Below are 23,438 nucleotides of genomic sequence, written 5' to 3'. Positions count from 1 at the left end.
TCCCTAAGCTGAGCAAAGCTAGTATCCTCAATAACTCCCCATTACATCTTGTCCTTTAGTCCTTTCACCATCTACACTGCCCTTCTTTAGACACACTGCAATATTTTTATGTCCTTCTTAGATTGCGGAGACCAAAAGTGCACACAGTACTTGAGGTGAGGCTGCACCCATGCTAAACACGGTGGTACAATCACTCCTTCCAACTGGTCAGATTTATTGTGCCTAAGGCACCCTGGGATACAGTTGGCCCTTTCCACTACCTGGGCACATCACTGACTCAAAGCTTACAATCAACAAGAACCCTGAGGTCCCTTTCTGAATGGCTGCACTCCAACCTCTCGGCCTCTGATCTATATGTATACCCAGAGTTACAGTACCCCATGTGCAAAATCTGATATTTGCCCTTGTTAGATTTCATAAGGTTGGTTATTGTCCAGCACTCATAATCTATTAAGTTCTCTCTGTATGATCTCTGTGCCCTTGAGTGAATCAATATCTCCTCCTAATTTAGTATGGCAAACTTATTTAGTTTGTACACAACCCCTATATCCAGGTCATTGATAAAAAACACTGAAAAAACTGGCCCTAAAATTGAGGTCCAAGGAACACCCTAGTGACTGGCTGCCACCCAGATGTCACTTCATTTACTCCAATTTTTTGAGCCCAACCCTTCAGCTCTTCCAAAAACTACCATGGCAGTAACAAGTTGGCTGTTACCTGGGTCGAGTGCCTCGGCCACTCTCACATTTTGTTAGCACATAATTCATCCATTTTCTGGCAAAGTTGATATATTTGTCTCCAATTTTCTGCCTGAATTCTCCAGACATCAGACGAACAACTTCTTTATGGTACTGTAAGAAACTGAAGATTACTTTTCACATATTAATAAGAAGAACAATATCCACTGGAGTATTTGCAGGCTAACAAAACTCTACAGTATGGTGACAGTCACATCCTATTCTTAGACAAAACTATTTTATGCAAGCAGTTGCCTATTTATAGAAAAAAAAATTAATCAAGAAAAGTATGATACAAAATATGCTACAGTGAGAGGCAGTACTGAACCATACTGCATTCTTCTGCGTGCATCAGGCACGTGTTGATGTTTAACAGTGTACACATCATTGAAGAAACATCCTACATAAACACTTGGTTCTGTAATCAGAGATTGAACTGCAAAATAGTGTTTATTTTTAGTTATATTGCAGTAACATTAGGGGATAAAAAAGTTATCTATGTGCATTTAGAAATCAAACAAATACCAGCTATATCTTATAAGACTATCCTAGAAGTATGTTAGGGTATGACGCAATCTTAAAAAAATTTTACAAAGCCCACAGGAATCAAACAGCAAAACAGTTAAAGCATCTGAACATAACATTTTGAATGTCTGCACTCTAAGGCAAGCAGTCAAAAGCTTGCACTGCTTTTGAGTACACGGAACCACCATAAACTCTGAAGGAATGTCTCATGTTACAGTATTACAGTATTATGCTATTCTAGGCTGAAAAACCGTGAGAAGGAAGTTAAACCAGAGGGTGGTAGAGTCACCATCCTTGGAAGTACTCAAAAAATGAGTAAATGTGGCCCTTTGTGATATGGTTTAGTGAGCATGGTGGCAGTCATCTGAAGGTTGGATGTGACTTTGGAGGTATTTTCCAACCTTAATGATTCTGATACCATCTAAAATGCTGCCAAATAGCAGGGCTTACAAGACTATACCTGAAATCATCAAGTTCTTAAAAGCTTTTTAGATTTCCAGGCATTGCTAATTTAGCAGATTTATCAGATTCATCTGTTGCTTTCTAATAAATTTCATGTAAAATTTCTGAGGCAACACATTTTTTAACAATGTTCTGCTAAAACTGGGAAGTCACAGCTCACTAGAAATTACCAAATGTGAGGCCCATCTATATGAAGGACTGGAAGGAGGATCCAGAAAACAACAGACATCTCAGTCTGAAAGTTAGGGATCATCCAGTACAAGACAACCAGGGGATTAGGCCCAGCCAGCATGGGTTTGTGAAAAGCAGGTCCTACTTGACTGACCTGATCTCCTCCTACAACAAAGTGAGCCACTTAGTGGATCAGGGAAAGCTTGTGGATGTCATCTACCTATATTTTAGTAAAGCTTTTTATATCTTTTTCCACAGCATTCTTCTGCAGAAACTGGCTGCTCATGGTCTGGACAGAGGTTCACTGATTGTTGTGCAAAAATCTGGCAGGATGGCTGGGCCCAGGGAGTGGTGGTGAGTGGTGCTACATCCTGCCGGCAGCCAGTCACTATTGGGGTTCCCCAGGACTCAGTTTTGGGGCCAGTGCTGATCTTTATCAATGATTGGACCAGGCAACCAAGGGCACCCTCAGTCAATTCACAGGCAACATCAAGTTGAGTGGGAGTGTTGATAGGTGGGAGGGCAGGAAGGCTCTGCAGAGCAATCTGGACAGGCTGGATTGCTGGACCAAGGCAAACTGTATGAGGTTCAACAAGGTCAAGTTCCAGGTCCTGCACTTGGGTCACAACAATCCCACATAGCCCTACAAGCTGGGGGAAGCATGGCTGGAATGTTGCCTGGGGTAAAAGAACCTGAGGGTGCTGGCTGACAGCTGGCTGGACATGATCCAGCGTGTGCCCAGGGCAAGGCCAATGGCATCCTGGCTTCTATCAGCAATAGCGTGGTCAGCGGGACTGGGGCAGTGATGGTACTGGGCACTGCTGAGGTTGCACCTCAAATACTGTGTTGGGCCCCTCACTACAAGAAAGACATTGAGGTGCTGGAGCAAGTCCAGAGAAGGACAACAAAGCTGGAGCACAAGTCTGGTGAGGAGCAGCTGAGGGAGTTGGGGTTGTTTAGCCTGGAGAAAAGGAGGCTCAGGTGCTTATTGCTTTCTGCAACTACCTGAAAGGAGGTTACAGTGACATGGGTGTCCGTCTCTTCTCCCAAGTAAAAAGTGTTAGGACAAGAGAAAACAGCCTTAAATTGGGCCAGGGAAGGTTTAGATAGGATATCAGGAACAATTTCTTCACTGAAAGAGAGGTCAGGCATTAGAACAAGCCACAGGAAGTGGTGAGTCCCCATCCCTGGAGTTATTTAAAAGGCGTGTAGATGTAAACGTGGTTTAGTGATGGACCTGGTAGTAATGAGTTAACAGTTGGAATCGATTATCCTAAAGGTCTTTTCCAACCTAAATAATTCAATGTTTCCATAAATTCTTTGTATTTTCACAGTTACTAGTTACCTTATTTGCACCAATGTAAAACCAGAAATTTCAATTGCTTTTTGTTTCCTTACCTCAAACCCAAAATTATAACCCTGAATCATGGCTTCCCGGTAGTATTGCTGCAAAGTGGCAGATTCAGATTCATCAACTTCAGCATCAAACTCAGATGTGAACATGTGATCAACTCTATCAATGGCACTGCTTATCTTATTGCATAGCTGTAATGCATCGTTCTGAGCAACAACAAGAAGGGATGGGGGGAATATCAACATATTGTTTAGTCTTGACAACTGTAGAATATAAGGCAAACATGAATCTAACAATTACATTATGTTAAATGAAAAGGTACTACAATGCCACAAAAATTCATTCAGTCTTGTAAAAACAAACATTTTCCAGCAGTTGCACGAAGCAAGTCCTGTAATTAACTCAAGTATTATAATAAAGTTTGCTTGCATGTGATTAACTTTAAGAACAAAGACAGCAAAAGGGTGAGTGGGGAATGAACAAAAAACCACAAAACAAACAAAAATATCTAACCAAAACCAGACAGACAAGAAATGAGAAAATGAGTTCTACTATCTATAGCACGACCAAGCCTTTGGTTCTATTGTCACCTTGGAATATGGACACAGCCTCTATTGAATGCAGGGTGATACTGCCACTTAAAAAAAGCCCAACAAACAAACCCATCAAAGAAAACATTCATCCAACAAAATCAAAAGCAAACAAACAAACAAAAATCCCCCACACCACATACACAAAACAAGCAAAGAAAGACAAAAAACCCACACCAAATCCAATAGAAAATAAACAGAGAGACTACCCACTTTCGCATCTTCAAATATGGGAAGAAAAGTTGTTTGTGGCAGATCACTGATTTTGATAGAATTTTTTTTTAGAAAATCATATACTTTCCTTCAATTCAACATTGCTGTCACCCAAAGAGGTATTCACTCTGTTGCTATGGTATTTCATCTGCATTATGGACTTGTTTCCCAACTACCCAATGCAAAAATGATTGCACCAATATAGCTCAAAAACACACTCACAAGTCATTTGCAAAAACAGAGTGAATACTGTACTGAAAGTAAAATCCATAGAGGACTACCACACAGCTTACAATTGCAGAATATGCCATTAGCTTTGCAATCAAATCTTTTTCCACTTTTTTACTTATCAGTGAGCAAAACACCATCAGTTTTGACAAATAATCTCAAAACCTGCTTACCTTTAGCTGCTGTAGAGCTTTGGCAATGATTGGTTGGCTGGATGTCTGTTCCTGATGCAGAGATATGAGCCCTTCAATAGACTGCTGGAAAGCTTTTCTCTGACTCACAAGGTGGGCAGACTGAATGACTACAAGGAGGAGGTTATCAACCTAGAATACAAGACACCACTAGATCTTGTAAACAAAATCCTCTCTATAAAAACATATCCAATATGACCAGATTCCAACCACTTATTTTCTAAATTCTAATATATGAAAGACCTCTCTTGTTACTATTCATGAAAATCTAAATTCACACAGAAAAGCTTGATGCAGGCAACTAAACTCAAATTCTCATCTAATGAGCAGTTCCACTAGGGTAAATGCCACATCAAGTTTTCATGGGGAATGTAGTCCTATTCACTTCTGGAAAACAGGGAAAACACTACATTACATTATCTTCAGATTATCTATACACAAGAAAAAGCAACAGCTAAGCAAAAAAATTTGTATTTTCTCAAAGCAGACGGAAATAACAACCATTACATAAGCAAAGAGGTTGTGTCCAAAAAACCCTACATACTTCAGGACAAAATCCCACTATTCAATAGGGAAAGACAGATTTAACACATAGTATTTGATCAAAATTTGAAAATTATCAATATTAATATTATAGTATGTTTTGTAGACCAGAGCTCAGATATTGCACAAGTCTATAAAAGTATACATCACAGATGGTGTTGCCATACTAAGCTCTGCTGATTTCAAACTACAGACAATGCATCTGCAACAAGTTACTCACAAAACAAGACCTACTTCATCCTGATTTTCAGTACCTCCTCCCCAAAGAATAATTTCATGCTTAAAATTCTTTAAGTGTTGATGAGATTCTTTCATTTGATGAGTATTTTTTAAATAACACCTTATATTTTCTTTAGTTTGCAATAAGAATGCATTTTTTTAAGACACAATCTTTCTGAAGGACTTTTTATTTCCTAAACTTTCAATCCTAGATTTAGAAAAACCTAGTGTTACAGACATACAAACACACACACATAGTGTTTTATGTACACTTGCACATGTAAGAAACCATTTGCAAACCAAATTTCATCTATTGCTGTTTTCATTTTCTGAATGAAATACTAACTTTGATAGAAGTCCGAAGAACTTGTAAGCACTTAATCAAAGGGTGCTTTTTTATTGGAACAGGCAAACAAGAAACAACATGTTTGCACGTTAAAAGCAGCAGTATGTTGTAGAGGGACTTTTTTCAACTGCCTGTAATTGGTAGAACCCTCTGAATGCTAAAGGTCAGGCACAGTGACATGGAAAGCCACTCTCTTCCTGAACAGTACAGCCCATTTATGGTAGGATCCAAGGAACTGCATGACATACCAAAAGGAAAATTCATGTAGCTTAACATAAGGATATGGGAACATGAGGGGCAGGGAGCTGGCTCAGCTGTCAGAGTGCATCAGAACTGCTGGCAGGGAACCCCTGTTGGCTTGGGAAGAAGGAAAGTATGACTGGAAACATTTCTTCCTGCAGAACTGTTGAACATCCAGTAACTTCCAGAGAAATTTAACATTAAATGTCACAATTCATCCAAGATCAAGAGTAACTGATTTCACACCTCAGTGAGTGGAAGGCACACAACCATCACATGTTCTTGGTGACTGATGACTTCTTAATATAATAAAATGTACAGCTTTCAAGTCTTAACCACACTTCTCAACACCCAACTATATATTAAAAGAATCTTTATTTTCAAGTACAACCCTGAAAAATGCACATTTGTAGAGACTGATCCTGCCAGGAAATGCTACCATCAATTTAATATTTGCATTTAACACAACTAAGAATCAAATGTATTCCTGAATTTAACTTTTTATTACCTATAAAAGGACATATGCCTTCACTTCCATCACTCCAGTTAATCTGATAGAATAAGCATTCAGAGAAGCATGGAGATGACAAACAGTGTGGGAAAAAGACCAAACCCACCTGCATGGTGCGCAGCGTATCAGCAGTTTCTACTTGTGGCACTACTTTGACCGGCTGACCCTCCCATGCACTCCAGCTGTCATCTAATTCATGGTCTTTGTCACTGTGTTTGGTCATTAGCAAGTAGGCCTCGTATGTAAGCTCATCTGAATCCTTGGAGCAATCCTTCCCAGCAGCCGCATTGAGGAGCTGCAAAATCACAGACTTTTCCCCCGCAATACTGCCTGGTACAAATACTTGTAAAGTCTCGAGTCCGGGAATTTGTACCTGTAGAAAAGAAACACACTGAATGAATGAATCTGACTGTCTTTTATGACAAATAAAAAAAAGATAAAATAGGTATATGTAGTATCATTTAAGCAACAGGAAGAATTTCCATCTAAAAAGCTGTACAATATACATACTAAAACAGTACCTTCAACTATTTTTGCATTGAAAGTCAAAAAGCATTAAAAATTGTTTCTTTTGAAATCCACTGGATCACCATCTTTCAGTGACGTCTTTCCGTGTACTTCCAGTTAATCCTTCTACATATCCTTTTAAAGGAATCTTGTTACAAAAGAAGTCCCGTTTCACATATATACTATATATGTATGCATACACAAGTATAAAATACATACACTCATGCTTTAAAAAGTAAATTAGCCAACAAAGACTAGAGTATTAAAAAAAAAAATTCCTTCAGAATTCATACATTTCTCAAACGCTACAAAAGATAAAGAGTAAACAAAACTCTGGCTAAAAAATTATCAGTTACTCTTCAACAAGAACTAGATTAAGTCCAGTGAGTGTTCTCTTTTAATAAAATACTACTGATACTACTTAAAAACTACTTCCAATTATATCTGTCACACTGGTAGCAATACTTCACCCAAGTCAGGCATCAGAGGCAGACTGTGAAAACAGTGAAATAGCCAATATCATGATTTGACATGAGGTAATTGACTTACAGTGGAGTTAAATTCTCTTATCAGATGTCATCAAGCTAAAACAAAACACTGCACTGAGCACTTCTACCATTAGACAGATGTATTTTATAATTAAAACTATTATAATCTGTAGGCCAATGTAAAATACTAGATGGTTGTTACTAAAAGCTAAATTTAGATTCCCAAAACTAATGAACATCTGATTGAAAAGGCTGTTAAAAATTTAAGCTCCCTACATGATATTAGAGGGGACAATACATAAAGTATTCATCATCAAAATGTGTGTCATTTAATCCATGTGTAACAGATCTGTCAAACTCGAGAGTCAATTTTTTCTTCAAAAATCGTTCTTAAGAAAAACTATATGATCCTTAAAAGGTCTACCAAAATTAATATGGTGTCTTAAAGCAGCCAAGACTAGATACTTGGGGGAAAAAACTTTTTTAAAGTAAACATACACTGATTTCCCTGGGCATTTTCCAACTCTTAAACAACTCACAGACCAGGGCCCTGCTGAGCCAGTTGTTTCATCCATGTATTTAACAACCCTTTATGAACTTCTCTCCTACAGAACTTGGTTGTGTCCCCTTAAATGAATTTTTGTATTTGGCAAACATTTATGTAAATCTAACAAGAATTACATCACGAGAAGGTTAGTACATTATTTCCCAACTGGGAATTATATATATATATATAAAATGTACGGAAGGACAAAAAAGAACAGCAGATCCAAATACATTTAATCTGTTGAAGCAAATGACTTAAGACTTGTTGACCTAGGAATTTTTAAGAAATTTTGCAAAACCACAAATGTGGGACTTTACAGTGCAGTAAATATAGAGCACCAAGAGCTTAACTTACTTTCGCTGTACAACAGTTTTCCAGCAACAGTTATTCTGGAACAGAACAGAGTCCCTGCATTTCTAATGTCCTCAGTACTCTCTAGCATGCCTGCTAGAGCAGATCTCCACTGTAATACTGATGTTTTATAAAAGCAAAACACAGGTCTATAGTCTGAGATTATCTACTCAAACATGTATCCATTTACCTTATAGATTTGACAGCATTTGTTTCATAGCAGTCACTACTGTTATTAAACAAAAAAGTTTTTCCTCAGTCGCCAAGAGAATCTTTGGAAAAACAAGGAATTAAGACATCGATTTGCCAAAACAGACTAGCATTCTCACTCACACAAACACAAGTACAGAATTTGGCTACCACAGTTCAATATTAAATACACAACATTTAAAATGTTGAAGTAGAGATGTCCCATTAAAAAACTGAAAGTAGGCCAATATCCTTTGACATTCTGCTTAGCATACCCAGCTCACTTTCATGCCTCTAAACCTTATTACCTACAGGAATTTACCTTCACATACTCTTTTGTTTTCAGGGCATTCAGAAGATCTCGCACAGGGGCTGACAATGCAAATTCTGCTGCTATTTCAAGGTCCTACAAGTAATGACAAAACAAAGGAATATGCTTTCAGACTAAATTTCTTTAAAGCATATAAATAAGAGGAGACTGCTAACTTACCTTCCTCAGCATTTTAGCGAAACCAAGTGCTTTGGAGGCCCTTTCTCTAGCTTCATGGAACAGCTCTTTCAGTGCTCGACTGGTCTCTATAACAGACCTCCTGAAACATTGGCAGAAATGAAGTGACAATGTTTTAATAAATCATATTGCATTTATAGAGCCACTAGAAAATAATTACTTACATATACGTTAGTAGAAAGAACATAAATATTTGCAAGCAGCTGACAAATAAGTTGAACTTGCGTAGGCACATTTTTGATAAGAATATAAAAAATTAATTCAAGTATCATTACACAGACAGTCTCTCACAGACTGAACTAAAGAGAAGCTTACTAGGCTTCACAAAAACAAAATGATGGTCCATTACTACTGCACACATAAGTACAGTAGTAGTCTATGGAGCCTTACATTTACAAAGTCTGCATTCTAAGAAATAAAATACATTATGCATCTGTCAGAGGTAGAGAAACATAAGTAAGTGTTTTGTTATTATTAAGCCAAAGGACTTAATACCTGATTTCATCTGATGCAGTACTGTCATCGGCACTGGCCCAAAATTCATCACAACTGTCTTGTAGTCCAGAATCTAAAAATATTCCTGTAGATTTCAGCAGCATTCCTGCAATATCACTGTAGCAACAGAAATGGTGGAACTTCAGAGTCTTATTGAGGTAGAATGGCACCTTAAACTTCCTCCTTCCTAATGCAAGAGAGCTGTTGCCAAGTCCATGTACAAAAACAAGCAGCATCTCAGGGTCCACAGAAGTCATGTCTGTTACAGCAAGAGTCAGGGCCACCTGCACCTTCTACATCCTACACCCACAGCCACTGCAATAATCCATACATTCACAAAGACTACCAACTGCTTACTGACATCTCAAGCAGTCCCACCTGGGAACCCCGAACAAGTGCTAACTTTAACACCTATCTGGTACAAAACAACACCATAAGCAGAGTAATTAAGTAAAACCTACCAAAATAGTTTTCCAGCTTGAGCTTCACCTCCTCTTATATAAGGAGTTATTTCTTTGGTGAAATTCCATTCTTCCTCCAACAGATTTTTTAAACTATGAGATGCTTGAGGTAACTGCTGCAGCATTTGGATCCAGCTTCGCATATAATCAAAGTAAACCTGTACAAGGAAACAGATAATTTAAACAGAAACTGTAACACAAGGTGTTAATTTAAGGACTAGAACTTCTCAAATCAACAGAACTCAGTATTATACAATTTTAGAAGGTATTTCTACAATAATTTTCATTTCCTCCAACTGAAAATGAGCTCCATGTTTTCACACAAAAGGTGCAATTTTTGGCTCAGGAAGTATTAAATTCTATGTCTCCACAATACCTTCCTGAAAATACTGACCCCCTTGCTTGCTGTGCTGCTATTTACTGTATTAGTGAACATCCACAGTAGCCAGAGTTTTTAAAGCTGAGCTGCTGAAAAACAGTCTCTGTACCTTTTATTAACTGGATTACTTCAAAAGGTTTTATCTGAACATATCCTCCTGGATACAGGTAAGTGCCACAAAAAGGTTCCTGAGATTCTACATTTACGCTTTGTGATCCTTTACATCAAGTCTTATCTCTCACCTTTACTTAATTACTATTGTTTTAAACTAACATTAAAAAAATCCAGGTAAATACAATTCTTCAATCATCTGCCCTTCAGGATCATACTGAATGCAAAAAATTACCTGCAATTTGTTTCAGTTCAATAATCTGTAACATCCCTCCTCAAAAAATCCACTTTCTATTGGTTTCAGGTATTTTCAGACTGTTAAAATGCTGTTAAAATGCCAAGATCATAGAATCATAGAATGTTTTGGGTTGAAAGGGACCTTAAGAATCACCCAGTTCCAACCCCTATCTTTCAGAGGCCAAGTGTTTTTCTTAAAAAGATTTCTTTAACTAATTGCAGTAACAAATACACATTAAAAATAAGGTATCAATTATGCATTAATGCAATACCAATACAGTAAGATATAATGTCAGTCAAAAAATCGTATTTTATTCAATATTAAAAGGTTATTAAAAGTTTGGTTCAAACCTATGGAATTTACATTTCTATATACGAACCATTTTTGGTAAACACAAGCAATTTACAAGTCTACTGTACCACAGAGCAAAAAACAGTACTACTAAAATCATTGCTAAAACAGCACTGGCTTCTGTTACAAGTCCATTAAAACAATAAAACTGCATCAAAGCAGGGGAAAAAAGAAAAATGGCAACTATCCCTAAAAGGGATAACAGATTTCTATTAGCAGTATTCAGATTAATACACTTACTTGAACTCTCCTTTTAGAAGCTTACCATTAACATTTTATGCAGATCCTCTTCAAAAGAATCAATGTTGCAATCAATCTTTTGTAAGTCATCTAACACTTCCCGTAACATGAACTGGTAATATTGCTTCATTAAGAGTCCACCCTTCAGAACTTCTTTACACTCTCTCACTAGCTGCAAGAGAAAAACCCAAAAACTGCCATCAGTCAAGACATTACTCTTAAATTCACCTGGGCAGTGAAAGCTTAATTTGCCAGTCCAGTTTGTCTAAATATGTACGTTTTGTCACTAAATAATTTCTACAGCTTTTTGAAACAAACACGTTGCTCTACACATCTGCAGGAAAGATGTCAGTAGTTTTCCAAGATTATTTAATTGCAATCCCATTAATCACCACATAAATGTAAATGGAGATGGAGGCAGATGTTTCAGACTTAATCCCTGCCCAATGCCACAGCAAACAACTTACTGGATAATTAGTTTAGAAAGGGGCAAAGTCACGAAATCACCAGTTTCAACAGAAGCAAGTCAGGAAAAATTGCAACGTGTTTAACATATGCTTAGAGAAGTGTTTTACTACAGTGAATTCCCTGTCAATCTACTGGGCAGCTGCCCTCAACTCCAAGATCTGTACCAGATCTGAAAACAATTTGTGGTCTTTTTGTTGCTTCCCTGGGCAAAGCTAGCATGAGAAAAGTTATCTTTTCAACTGCAGAAGGGGTCACCTTTGGAACAGCTGTCATCTCTCCCTGAAAGCTTAGTCTTTATTTATTTCAAGAGACATGTACAACCACAGGTACAGGAGTACACAACGAGCAAGGATCTTTTCAAACCTATACTAACAAATGCCTTTCTTTCAGAAGCCCTTCAAGTGCTTAGTGTGTATTCTTCTGAAATCATTATCAGTCTTCAGGTTTGACAATCCCTGATCTTTTCTGAGATCAGAGGGAATAGAATTGCTGGATGATGAATATGCTTTTTAAAATCTTCTATAATGGCTCTCCTGGCTAAGTAATACATCAATATAGTAGACTCAGTGTATGAGAAATTATAATGGCACAAAAGCAAAAAACCTACAAGAATGCTAAAAGTATGACAAGAGTCTTTGGAATCCTTTACAGGCCAGAACACATGTTGTACTCCCTGATGTGCAGAGGAAACAAGAATAATAGTCTAAACTGTACAATTTAAAATTTACCAAGTTAGGTAAAAAAAGGGGGGGGGAAAGTAATTTTTTTATAAGGTGGAAATGCAAAAGGACACTTTTATATCCTTAGTATGTCACATATTTTAAAATTAATGTGCTTCTTCACTCCACTCAATCACATCCAATGTACATTGTGTTAACCTGTGGGGGATTTTTCTCCCTTCAATCCATTCCAAAATAAACTTGCAGAACTTCATTAACAATAGAGTTTTTTATTTCAATAATACTCTTTTACAGGGATATTCCATTGAATAACAGAATATAGGATTTACAAAAAATCTGTAGTGCTAATAATTCAGTTTGAAACTGAAATTCACAAAGCAGTGGCCAAACAAAATTTTGGTGTATAATGAGCACATGAAAGAACACACACCTTAAACTGAAAATATCATCACTATTATTGGTTTGAGGGGTTGCTTTTTGTTTAGGTAGTTTATACAATAAATTATTTTCTCAAAGCAGGTAGAGCGAGACAAACAATACCAAATTTAACCACCAAACAGAAATAACCCACATGCACATACACACATCCACCTCTCAGCACTAATGCTGAATTTGAGAACCATCTTGAAATGCTCAGGTACTAAACTGCCATTAAAAGAGAACAGCTCTCTCCAACAACACAGGATCATCAGGATTACAAAAGCCAGTACTGAAAGTGAAACATGGACAAAAAGAAGGAAGGCAGCAAGAAAGGACAGGGGAAAAGGCACATTGTAAGAGGGATATAATCTGTGCTAGTTTTCTTTTTGTGTATATACTTCCTATTGAAAATCAGATTTTTTTTTTTTTAATACAATTGACTTGCTAGTAATACAAAAATTTAATGCCACCTCGAAAAAGTTGAGTAACAAGACTAGCATGCCTGATACATTCACACAGTACTGCTATGTATTTCAAATGGTCCCAAAAAGCAGGAGACACTTAAAGGTCTCAGTGCCTCAAATAAGATTCACTAGGTCAATCACTACCAAAAACAGACTGTGTTATGCTACTTGCATAGGAAGAAAAATTCAAGGAATTGGGTTTGTTCAGCCTTGAAAAGAGAATATGCAAGGGGAATTTAATCACAAATTTCCAATGCCTAGAGGGCAGTTGCAGAGAAAATGAGGGCACTCCTTTCAGAAGGATGCACAGTGACCCCACCTGAGGCAACACACACAAGTTGCTTAAAGGAAATTCTGTCTAATACAAGGGGGAAAAACCCAACCAACCAGCCAACCAACCAAAAAACACACCAAAAAAACCCATACACACACAAAAAACAAACAAAAAAAAACAGCTACAAAAAAAAGAAAACACAAGAACAGAACACATTACCAGGAATAAAATTAAATATGGGAACAGATTGGCTGGAAAAGTAGTGGAGGAGTCTCTCTCTAGTTGCAAGTATTCAGGATCTGACCTAACAAGGACCTGAATTACAGAAAGGGTAAGGTTGGGAGGGACCACAGACAGAGACTCCGCACCCTCTCCGAGCAGCCTGTTCCAGGGCTCAGTCACTCACACAGTAGTTCTTCCACATGTTCAGGTTGAACTTCCTGTGCATCATTTTCTGCCCATTGCCTCCTGTCCTATTGCGTGGCACCACTGAGCAGAGCCTGGTTCCATCCCCTGGCACCCTCCCTTCAGATCCTTATAGAGACAGAATCATAGAATATGCTGAGTTGGAAGGGACCCAGGAGGACCACTGAGTCAAACTCCTGGCCCAGTGCAAGACACCCCAAGAGTCACACCATGGGCCCCGAGAGCACTGTCCAAACACTTCTTGGACTGTCAGGCTTGGTGCTGTGACCACTTCCCTGCAGAGCCTGTTCCAGGGCTAAACCCTTTGGGTGAAAAACCTTTTCCTAATATCTAATCTAAAACATCCCCTGACTCAGCTTCGAGCCATTCCCTTGGGTCCTATCACTAGTCACCACAGAGATCTCCTCTTCCCCTCATGAGGAAGTTGTAACTGCAGTGAGATCTCCCCTCAGTCTCCTCTTGTCCAGGCTGAACAGACCAAGTAACCTCAGCCATTCCTCATACAGCTTCCCTTCAAGGCCTTTCACCATACTCATGGCCCTCCTTTGGATGCTCCCCAATAGCTTAATGCCATTTTTACATTTGGTCACCCAAAACTGGCCCCAGCACTCAAGGTGAGGCCGTCCCAGTGCAGAGCAGAGCGGGACAATCCCCTCTCTTGCCTGCCTGGTGATGCTGTGCCTGATGCACCCCTGCTCAGCCCTCCTGGCTGCCAGGGTCCTGCTGACTCATGTTCAACTTGCCATCGACCAGGACCCCCAGGTCCCTTTCTGCAGCACTGCTTTCCAGCATCTCATTCCCCAGTCTATACACAAAACCTGGGCTGCCCTGTCCCAGGTGCAGAATCTGGCACTTGCCCTTGTTACACTTCGTATGCTTGGCAAGTGCCCTTCTGTCTCTGCCACCTCTCTAGATGAGGAAGAGGGTGCCTTGAGGCATGCAAAGTTGAATGCCTCACTTGCACCAAAATCAAAACAAAAATAATTAACTCCTCTACTAATAAAGTCTCACCAAAGTACAACAATAAAGCACCGGCCCTGTCCCTCAATGCAGAGAAAGCCAAGGCATAGCAGCCTACCCAGAAGACCATCTTACAGAAGGAAGTGAAGCAGCGGCCACTTCCAGAAGCTGTGCTGCAGCACCAGCTCTCCTTCCTGAAAAATACTTGATAGAATTCAAAAATCTTATGTCTGCAGTTAAGATGGCTCAGCTGTCTTGAGCTGCACGCAAGTTCTGCATCCTTGCCCAGCAGCCAGGAGAGCAACACGACTGAAGATAGCTGGGTTGATCATATTCCAGATGGTCAGCTTCTGAGGGCTACAGAGTGTGATGCAGGACATTGATGAGGTCCCCTCTCAGCTGTCTCTTCTCAAGGCTGAACAAGCCCAATTCCTTCAGCCTTTCCTCACAGGAGAGATGTTCCAGACCCCAATCATCTTTGCTGTCCTCCACTGGACCCACTCCAGGAGCTGCACATCTCTCTGATACTGAGGAGCACAGAACTGGGCACAGCAGTCCTGATGTATCTCACTAAGGCTGAGTAGAGGGGAAGGATCACCTGCCTCACCCTGCTGACTATGCTCTAATACGATAACAAAACAATCTAATTTGGGGATCAATCTAATTGTAGGACTCAGCTTCCAGACGGCTGGACCAGAGTATCTCTAATCCAGACTTCTCTGTAATTCTGTAATACTCCATGAACTTGCAGAATAACACAGATTCCTGGACTCCTGTTTTGAGCTTGCTCAAGATTTTATGAATTATAATTCTTCAGGAAACAAACAGATCTATTTGTGAAACATCCTCCACAGCTCCTTTGCCTGTTCAGAAATATTGCGTGGGACAGGAAGCATTTGCTGAGCTGAATTCATTTTTTCAATGTCATCAGCAAGGCAGTATCTACCGATGTGGGAACCTAGAATGCAGAGAATATTTCTCTGCCTGTTTTGAAAGGTTTTACCCCCCTGGACAGTACTGGTTTTGACCTTTGTCCATGGGAAAATTTGCCTTACCTCTGGGAAGAATGTGAATCTACAATAGTGTGAATTAGGTGATAGAATACTATGTGAGATTATCACAAATATTCTCTGCATTCTAGGTTCCCACACACCACCAAAACAGTCTGGTACTAACACATTGTTTTCCAGGAAGAAAGTGTAATTTTTACTTAATTTGGAGTCCACAAGGAGCACACAAAATGTTAAGGGGGGGGGAAACAATCTCCCCAGTCTCTGGAGCAGTTGTGCTTAACAACAGAGAATGCTAGGCATCATTTTACTCTATGACTGTTAAGGTTGAAATTGTAGGCTTCAATCAATGGGGGAAGCAAGGGGGAGCACAGGAAGGGAGAAGGAAGAAAGGACAAATTTATTTGGGACCATAAAGTAACATAACAGTGGATTTTGGATCAGCAAATAACTGCAATGTGAGATCATAATCAGTCCAAGAGGTTATTTAGATGTTTACCCTTAGAGACCATCTGATAAAACCCCGATCTAGTTATGCAGGGAGATCGGATTAATTTAGTAGAATTTAGCCTCCAGAAAATAAATCCTTAAACAATATTCTCAACCAATGACAGGACTGACAATCTTGGGTCACTGCCCACAGAAAATAATACAATATGCTGGGGAAACACTTTTTTTTTTTCATTTCATTTTTCTTCTTAATTAACTCCCACTATGTGACTACTGCATGTTAGCAGATGCCTTACATTCACAAGAGAAGAATTATCAAATCAAGGAAAAAAAGAGAAACATAGATCCTTAAAACTGCTTATACTGCCTAAGAAACCCAAATGGCAGATGTGCTAGAGATTGTATAGCTTATTATGCAAATGGAACCAATACGGTTTACTTTTGTTGGCTAATAATATTTTTAATCACCAGTTTTGATTTGGAAGCCTAAATCAGAGGTATATATGATCAGTTATTTATTATGCAAAAAGCAGATCTCCATATGAAATACAAGACCATTTACAATAATTATTACACAATTATACACTGCAATTTCTTACATTAATCCTCTTTAAGCTGACAACCATATCATAATGAAATGACAAAGTATTTCAATCAGGAAATATGTATTAAAAAAGCAACTGAAGCAAACCTGTTTAATACTCAAAAGAGATGGTTCCCCAGCAGGTCTTTGTTCCAACCTCAGCTTGAGACATTCATGGATAACATTGAGCAGGACTCGGCAGAGGACCAAGAATGCAGGTTCAAAAGATGGCAAATCCATGGATTTCAACTCCTCCCAGGATACAGCGCTGCATTTTTGCTCGCAACAAGGTGGGAAATTTAGTAACTGCACATAATCTGAACACAACATGGGATCTGGAAATTCTGAAAACTGTAACAAAAAATAGGTATCATGAAAAGGATCCCTGTAATTCTTTAGGATTTTGGATTTGTTTAAAGTAGCATGCACAGAAGTGTCTTTTTAAAAGGTAACAGTCTATTAGATGGCAAGTCAACCACAGAAGTTTCAAGTTTATATCACTGGGGATTGTTAAAGCTAACTTTTTTTTTTTAAGGATCATTAGTCTCAGGAAAAACAATTATGGACCCTTGGAAATGAAAAAAAACATTTATGTTTCTGTTATGACGATATCCAGAGAAACAACTGTACACTAAGCTACATCAGGTACATAACCTTATTCCTTTTCAAATACATAATGCATATACTAACATAGAACTCCACATTGTAAATGAATTCAATATTCAAAAAAGTGTCACTAGCTAAACTAAGATAAACTATTGAAAAAGTAACTTTTGAATTTTGGTGGATTTCAAATTTAAACTGTTTAAAAAAGAAAGATGACATATAGAGGTCAAGCTGGTTTGTTGTTTTGGGGATTCTGGGTTTTTTTTAAATAATAAACTTACTTTTTTTTAAAATTAAGATTACATTTAAAGAAAATTACTTTTCTAATTAGAGAAAATAATTGAGACTATATGAAATAAACATCCTAGAATACTAACTATACACCTTCTGATAACACCGTAAGCAAGGCTGTGCATGGAAGCACTCTGAGGCTTAATTTAGAAAGAAAAGTTGGACTGCAGAACATCTGTAGTTCCAGAAGATAGCACCACACTCATCATCATTTAAGGATGAGATTTCAGATTAAGTTTGTTTTATTCTTATTCTCATTTCTCAGATGCTAACTATGACATCTGAACATCCTTCATTCATATAGTAGACATGACTAGCATGTTCTAGGTTTTTCTTCAGCCAAATTTAAACACCACTACAAAAGGGAAAAAGACATGACCAGTAATTAGATCAATTATAAAGTACTGCCTAGGAAGTTTAGAAAACCTTTTAAGCTTATAATCTAGCAGAAAATTAAACACATATTTTAAAACATATCTTCTTAGATGGAATATTAATGTCTTCTTTTTACTCTCTTTAAAAGGAATATGCAGCACCGGAATAGCACCAGAGCTAAAGATTTTTATACAAAAAGTTTTCATTAACAAACAGATCATAAAAATACTACACTCCCACAGTACAACAAAAAAAATTAAGAAATATAATCCTCATGGTGATGCAAATATAGTTTGGGGAAATTCAGTTGTTATAAAACCATGAAAAAACTAATCTATGAGCAAAAATAACACAGCCAAATTCAATAAATTTGTAATATTTTCTAAAATCAAGGATAACAGCAAATGACATTAGGGCTTAGTACTAGACACCTAAACTTCTAATGCTCAATCTGACTAATCTTAATCTTCAACAGGCCCAATCTGAAATGTTTCAAATACTTTTTATAAAAACCCCAAGAAAAACTCTAAACCATTTATTGAGATCATGCAAAAAAACAGACCCAAAAGTGTGGCCAGTTGAATAAACAACAAACAAGGTACATGAGCTTAAATATGTTCTATTAAAATAACATCTGATTTTATAAATTTAAATTAGAAATATTATCCATCTTCATCAAGAATGAAATTGTACAACTTCTACACAAAATGGACTGCATAGTATCTAGAGCCCTGTTAAAGCATCAGAGCCTATGGAGGAATCAAATGTATGTTTTTAAGACCAGCAATATGTATAAAGATTTACAAGTATTTAGGATGAAATGAACATTAAAATGCATACAGTGGAAGAATCCAGAGGCACGTTTTAGATGTGTTTTAGACAGTTTTTAAGCAACAACAGAAACAAAAGTATGTCCAGAGACTTAAAAGTCTAAGTACACACAAACACAGAGTCAAGTTACAGAAGTAACAGAAACAACAAAGATTAACAGATTACTAACAACTCTGCATACAAATATCAAATTGAACTGCACTAAAAAAAAAGACACTACATTCCAAGTATTGTCAGGTGCAAAGACCAAGCAATTGAAATCCATCTCTTCCATTCTAGTATAATATCATCTTTTGCTGCAGTAGGTACCACAACTCTGATGATGAGTTGTTTGGGTTCTTTTCTGACAACGTGCTTTAAACGTTGGTGCAGGAAAGAAGTTTACAATTTTATAACATTCACCTTTACTCAAAGTAATTTCTTAAGGGCGAGTAATATTCCAAAGAAAAGGTAATAATTACTGAAAATGAACATTCAAAGTAGTCACAAGGGTATAGAAGAAGGCAGAAAAGATTAAACTTACATCTTATACAAGTCATCCAACACTACATTACCAGAAGGTTTAACTGTGTGAAGCTGCAGCAAAAACTCTAGCTACTTCATGTTTCCTTATTTTAAAAACTCTTATGCAGTCAAAACTTTGGAGGTATTTAGCAGTTTCAAAAATTCAAAGTCCATTTTCAATACCCCCACATTTTATCATTTACTTTGATTTTTTAAAATGTATTTCAACCTACATATTAAGCTGACCTTTCTAAGCGTGCATGGTTTGGGCGTGCTTTTGGTTCCCGTAACAAGATACCTGCAAGTTTTGCTTAGGCACTTGACTTTAAGGAAATTTTCATCTATTTCTAATGCAAATTTTCTAAAACACAAGCTAAAACCAATTAGAGAATAAATAAAAATTCAACTAGTAACTTCATTTCTACAGTAGTATCTACACTAATAACAGTACAAGTAAAAAATTTCAAAATCAAATAGCTTTATATTTATAAATTTATTAATCCTGAAAAAAATAACCTCCAAGGGAGATAAACAATTCTTATTCCTTTTGCAAACATGACCATCAACATTAAGAGATCAGCAACGTATCAAAGACCACATATGGTATCAGTATCAGAATGGGCATGTTGGCTAAGAGATGCCTTTGCCCAGAATTCACAATGCCACTTTACCAGGGACAGCAAGTAATCCTTACCACTAATTTTTCCTAGCAAAAAATATCTACAAGTTAGATAACAGTTTATATTAAGAAACAATATTCTGCCTTGAAAGAATTAGTGACCGCATCTTACAATATGAAACTACTGTCCTTCACTTACTGCTTAATTCCTAAATTGGTTTTATTAACTCACATTCTTCATTAAAAATATAAAATGACCCAAACAAAAATAATGATTTAACTAAAAGCCTTAACTAAAGAATGTAACACACTAACATGACTTGTTTTCACAGATGTCAAGGTTAAGAGAGTCCATTCATTTATCCCATCTCTCCTTAAGCATAATGTGCCAGCATAGTACTTGATTTATGTAGGCAAGAAAAACCACACAACTATAGTGACATCTTTACAAAGAACGTCTTACAGAAAAACATCCAGTCTTGAAGATGAGAAAAATTAACACCTCCACAGCTGATTTTTCTCACAATTCAATTGTTGTGCTTAATTTTCACAGTGATTTTTCTCACTTGTTGATTTAGACATTAGAAAATATAACGAACAAAGATGTTATCATAAAAATGTCATTTCAATTACAAACAAGAACAGAGAACTAGCTTGGGCTTCACACAAATTCAGTGACACGACATACTTATTTCTGTGGAAGGAGAACTGGGCTCCTAATCATAATATACACTGTCTTCCAAAAACCAACTAAGCTAAGCAACCAAACGTTCATAAGATCCCAATTCCTACATTTTCAGTCAGAAACAATACAGCAAGGAGGTACTCCTGTTATCCATTTACACTAGTAACCTACCTCCAGCTGGTGATCACTCCTTACCAACGCCATACGGGCCCTTTGCAATGAACCATGCATTAGCTTGTGCAGTCTTAAAATTAGTTTCCTCAACCCCATTTGCTTCAGTGCTTTATCAACAAACGGCCTGTAAATAGAGGTCAAACAGTGTTGGCTGCAGCTTCCCTCAGCACTGCACTCTGGAATAACCCAGGAACTAGAGTCATCCTCAGATTCAAGCCTATCAAGCCTCCTTGAAAAATGGTCCTGAAAGTCAAAATTTGGCTTATTAGTAAAATTGTTCTTGATGGCTTGCCTAAGTTCCTCAACATTCTCCTCAGAGATTTGTTCTTCACTATCACTCTCCTCTGTGCACGTTCCTGAGGATTCCTTTACTTCTGTTTCCCTATCAATATCTTCATCATCTGGATCATTTTCCTTAGACAGTCGAGGAGAAGGAATTTCAAACACTGGCCAGCCAATGTCAGAAAGATTTTTGATGCCCAATACAGTTCCCATAATCCTTAGTTTCTGGTTTAAGTCTTTTGTAATATTTAACCATAGACAGAGTGCCTGCACTCTGTCTTGGAAGTCCTTTGCAGCATACTTTTCATAGTCCTTTTGAAGAGCCTGCAGAGATGGATAAAGTGCTTCTATGTACTCCAGCAGCTCCATTATTCGCTTTACCTGCTCAAATGAGACCCGCTGGCGATGAAGGTGTTCATGGTAACTTGAGTAACCCAAAGCACTAGTTCCATGTGTTGATTTGCAAACTCCTTCTCCTGAAGTACCATTGAGACTGGCTCCATTTTTTACAGAGGAGAAGTTTCCATAGTCCACTTTGAAGGTGAGGATTTCATTGATGATATCAGGAATAGCTTGGCGGGCTGCATAGAGATAGAGGTCTTGGTCATTAATGCTCCGGCCAGCATGCCAAGCCTGCAGCTCCAGCCAGATCAGTTCATTGGATCGGTTCAACCAGACAGAGGAGGTGTTTTCCTGTCCTCTTTGTTCCCTGTCCTTTTTCTTCGAGACTGAGGTAAGTTTTAACAACAGCCGCAGGGTTTCAAAGAATTTTAACCGGTCTGCCGGGCAGTCAGTCCTAGAAGTCTGGCGTGTAGTTCTGGGTATTGGCATGGGCACAGAGACTGGAAGCTTAGCATGGCTACAGCCAAGGCTGAGGTAAGGCTTATTGAGATCAACATCTGGAATTGGTTTTTTTGGCAGAGATCCACCAACTGAGTCTAACATAAATGAGCACTGCACATTTTTCTTGTGATCTCGTTCTGTTGTCCTTAGGGCATCTCTGATCTTCTTCCCTTGCTTATAGCTGTGCTCCTCCACATTCTCTATGGTTTTCCCATTATCTTTATGCAAAGACTGAGCTGGCACACTCATCTTTTCTGTAACCAAAGGAAAAAGAATGTGACTATAGCAACAAGAAAAAGCATTTTTCAATTCAGTTACCAATCACTTTTCTTAGGTTGAGCATAATTTAATATCAATAAAATAAAATTGGCATGGATAGAAGCAGATGTAGTCTTAAGTTACCACTACTACACCCTAAACCAAAGGATCTTTTCTTCTTCTCTCACTTTACCTCTTTTGTAGAACCTCAGAGAATTCTCATCTTGAGTATACCATCTACTGAGAACTGAGTATGATCAAAAGGAAAAGAACCGTTTCCAAGTTCATCTTCCATACACTTGTCACACAACCTCCAAAACAGAAACTCAAAATGCAACAAAGCATTATTACAGTATCAAAGTCAAACAGAATTAAAGAGACTCCACTGCATGTGCAATTTCATAAAAGCTGGAGCACAAAGATTTTGAAATTTCGCTTGAACGCACCAATCCTGCCTCTTGGGGAGGTTGATCTTAGTTCTGTGAACCCCTCTGTAGTCTTAATTACACTGCCTTAGCACCTTGAGCCTGCCTCCCCACTGTCACAACACACACTTGTTTTCTTCCTTACCATGGACAACAGCCCTTTCCTGCCTAAAGGTGCAATCTCCTCCTCTCTTCCTGTTCTTTCCTCAGGAGCAGCAGACCTTGTCACTTTTCTGTAGAACTAAGAAAAGCACTTCAGTCTAGGCTTTGCAGATCAGAATAGGAAGAACTACTTGGCATGAAAAGAGTGGTTCTCTCTCTCTCTCAGAAGTGGTGGCAAGCTGACGGGAAGAACCTGTATGCAGACTACTAAAGAATAGTAGTCCCAGCTGATCAGCAGCTGGAACACAACAAGCTCCATGGTCACAGGGCCTCTGCTCACTCAAGAACAGAAAGACTTTCAGAATGATGGTTGAATACTTAGTCTATTTTCACTGACCGCAGCTGGCACAGCTGCAAGGAGGCCATAGCCCGAAGAGCTAGGCCAGGCAAACAGCAGGAAGGGGCACTCTGCATTGGCAGCCAAGCAGACTGAAAATGGAGGTTGACAGAGAT

General features: G+C 38.2%; 1 protein-coding gene across 9 annotated transcripts in view; it reads right to left on the bottom strand.

The window, feature by feature from the left end:
* Positions 1–23,438, bottom strand: part of MAP3K4 (mitogen-activated protein kinase kinase kinase 4) — a 71,788-nt gene that overhangs the window by 26,654 nt on the left and 21,696 nt on the right. For 8 of the 9 annotated variants that reach the window (XM_069010088.1, XM_069010093.1, XM_069010084.1 and 5 more), the window contains exons 3-13: positions 21,013–22,394; positions 17,039–17,281; positions 11,221–11,367; positions 9,877–10,034; positions 9,416–9,532; positions 8,903–9,002; positions 8,735–8,818; positions 6,437–6,703; positions 4,454–4,603; positions 3,294–3,455; positions 718–851 (exon numbers count right to left, since the gene is read on the bottom strand). In XM_069010088.1, the coding sequence (XP_068866189.1) occupies positions 718–851; positions 3,294–3,455; positions 4,454–4,603; positions 6,437–6,703; positions 8,735–8,818; positions 8,903–9,002; positions 9,416–9,532; positions 9,877–10,034; positions 11,221–11,367; positions 17,039–17,281; positions 21,013–22,394 (2,944 nt within the window). The remainder of the gene's footprint in view (positions 1–717; positions 852–3,293; positions 3,456–4,453; positions 4,604–6,436; positions 6,704–8,734; positions 8,819–8,902; positions 9,003–9,415; positions 9,533–9,876; positions 10,035–11,220; positions 11,368–17,038; positions 17,282–21,012; positions 22,395–23,438) is intronic. The other variant, XM_069010090.1, reaches the window with a different exon arrangement.

Source organism: Aphelocoma coerulescens, chromosome 3 (assembly GCF_041296385.1).
Source record: "Aphelocoma coerulescens isolate FSJ_1873_10779 chromosome 3, UR_Acoe_1.0, whole genome shotgun sequence".
Classification (NCBI taxonomy): Eukaryota; Metazoa; Chordata; class Aves; order Passeriformes; family Corvidae; genus Aphelocoma; species Aphelocoma coerulescens.
Note: the sequence above shows the minus strand (reverse complement) of the source record. Positions and strands in the feature narration are given on the sequence as shown.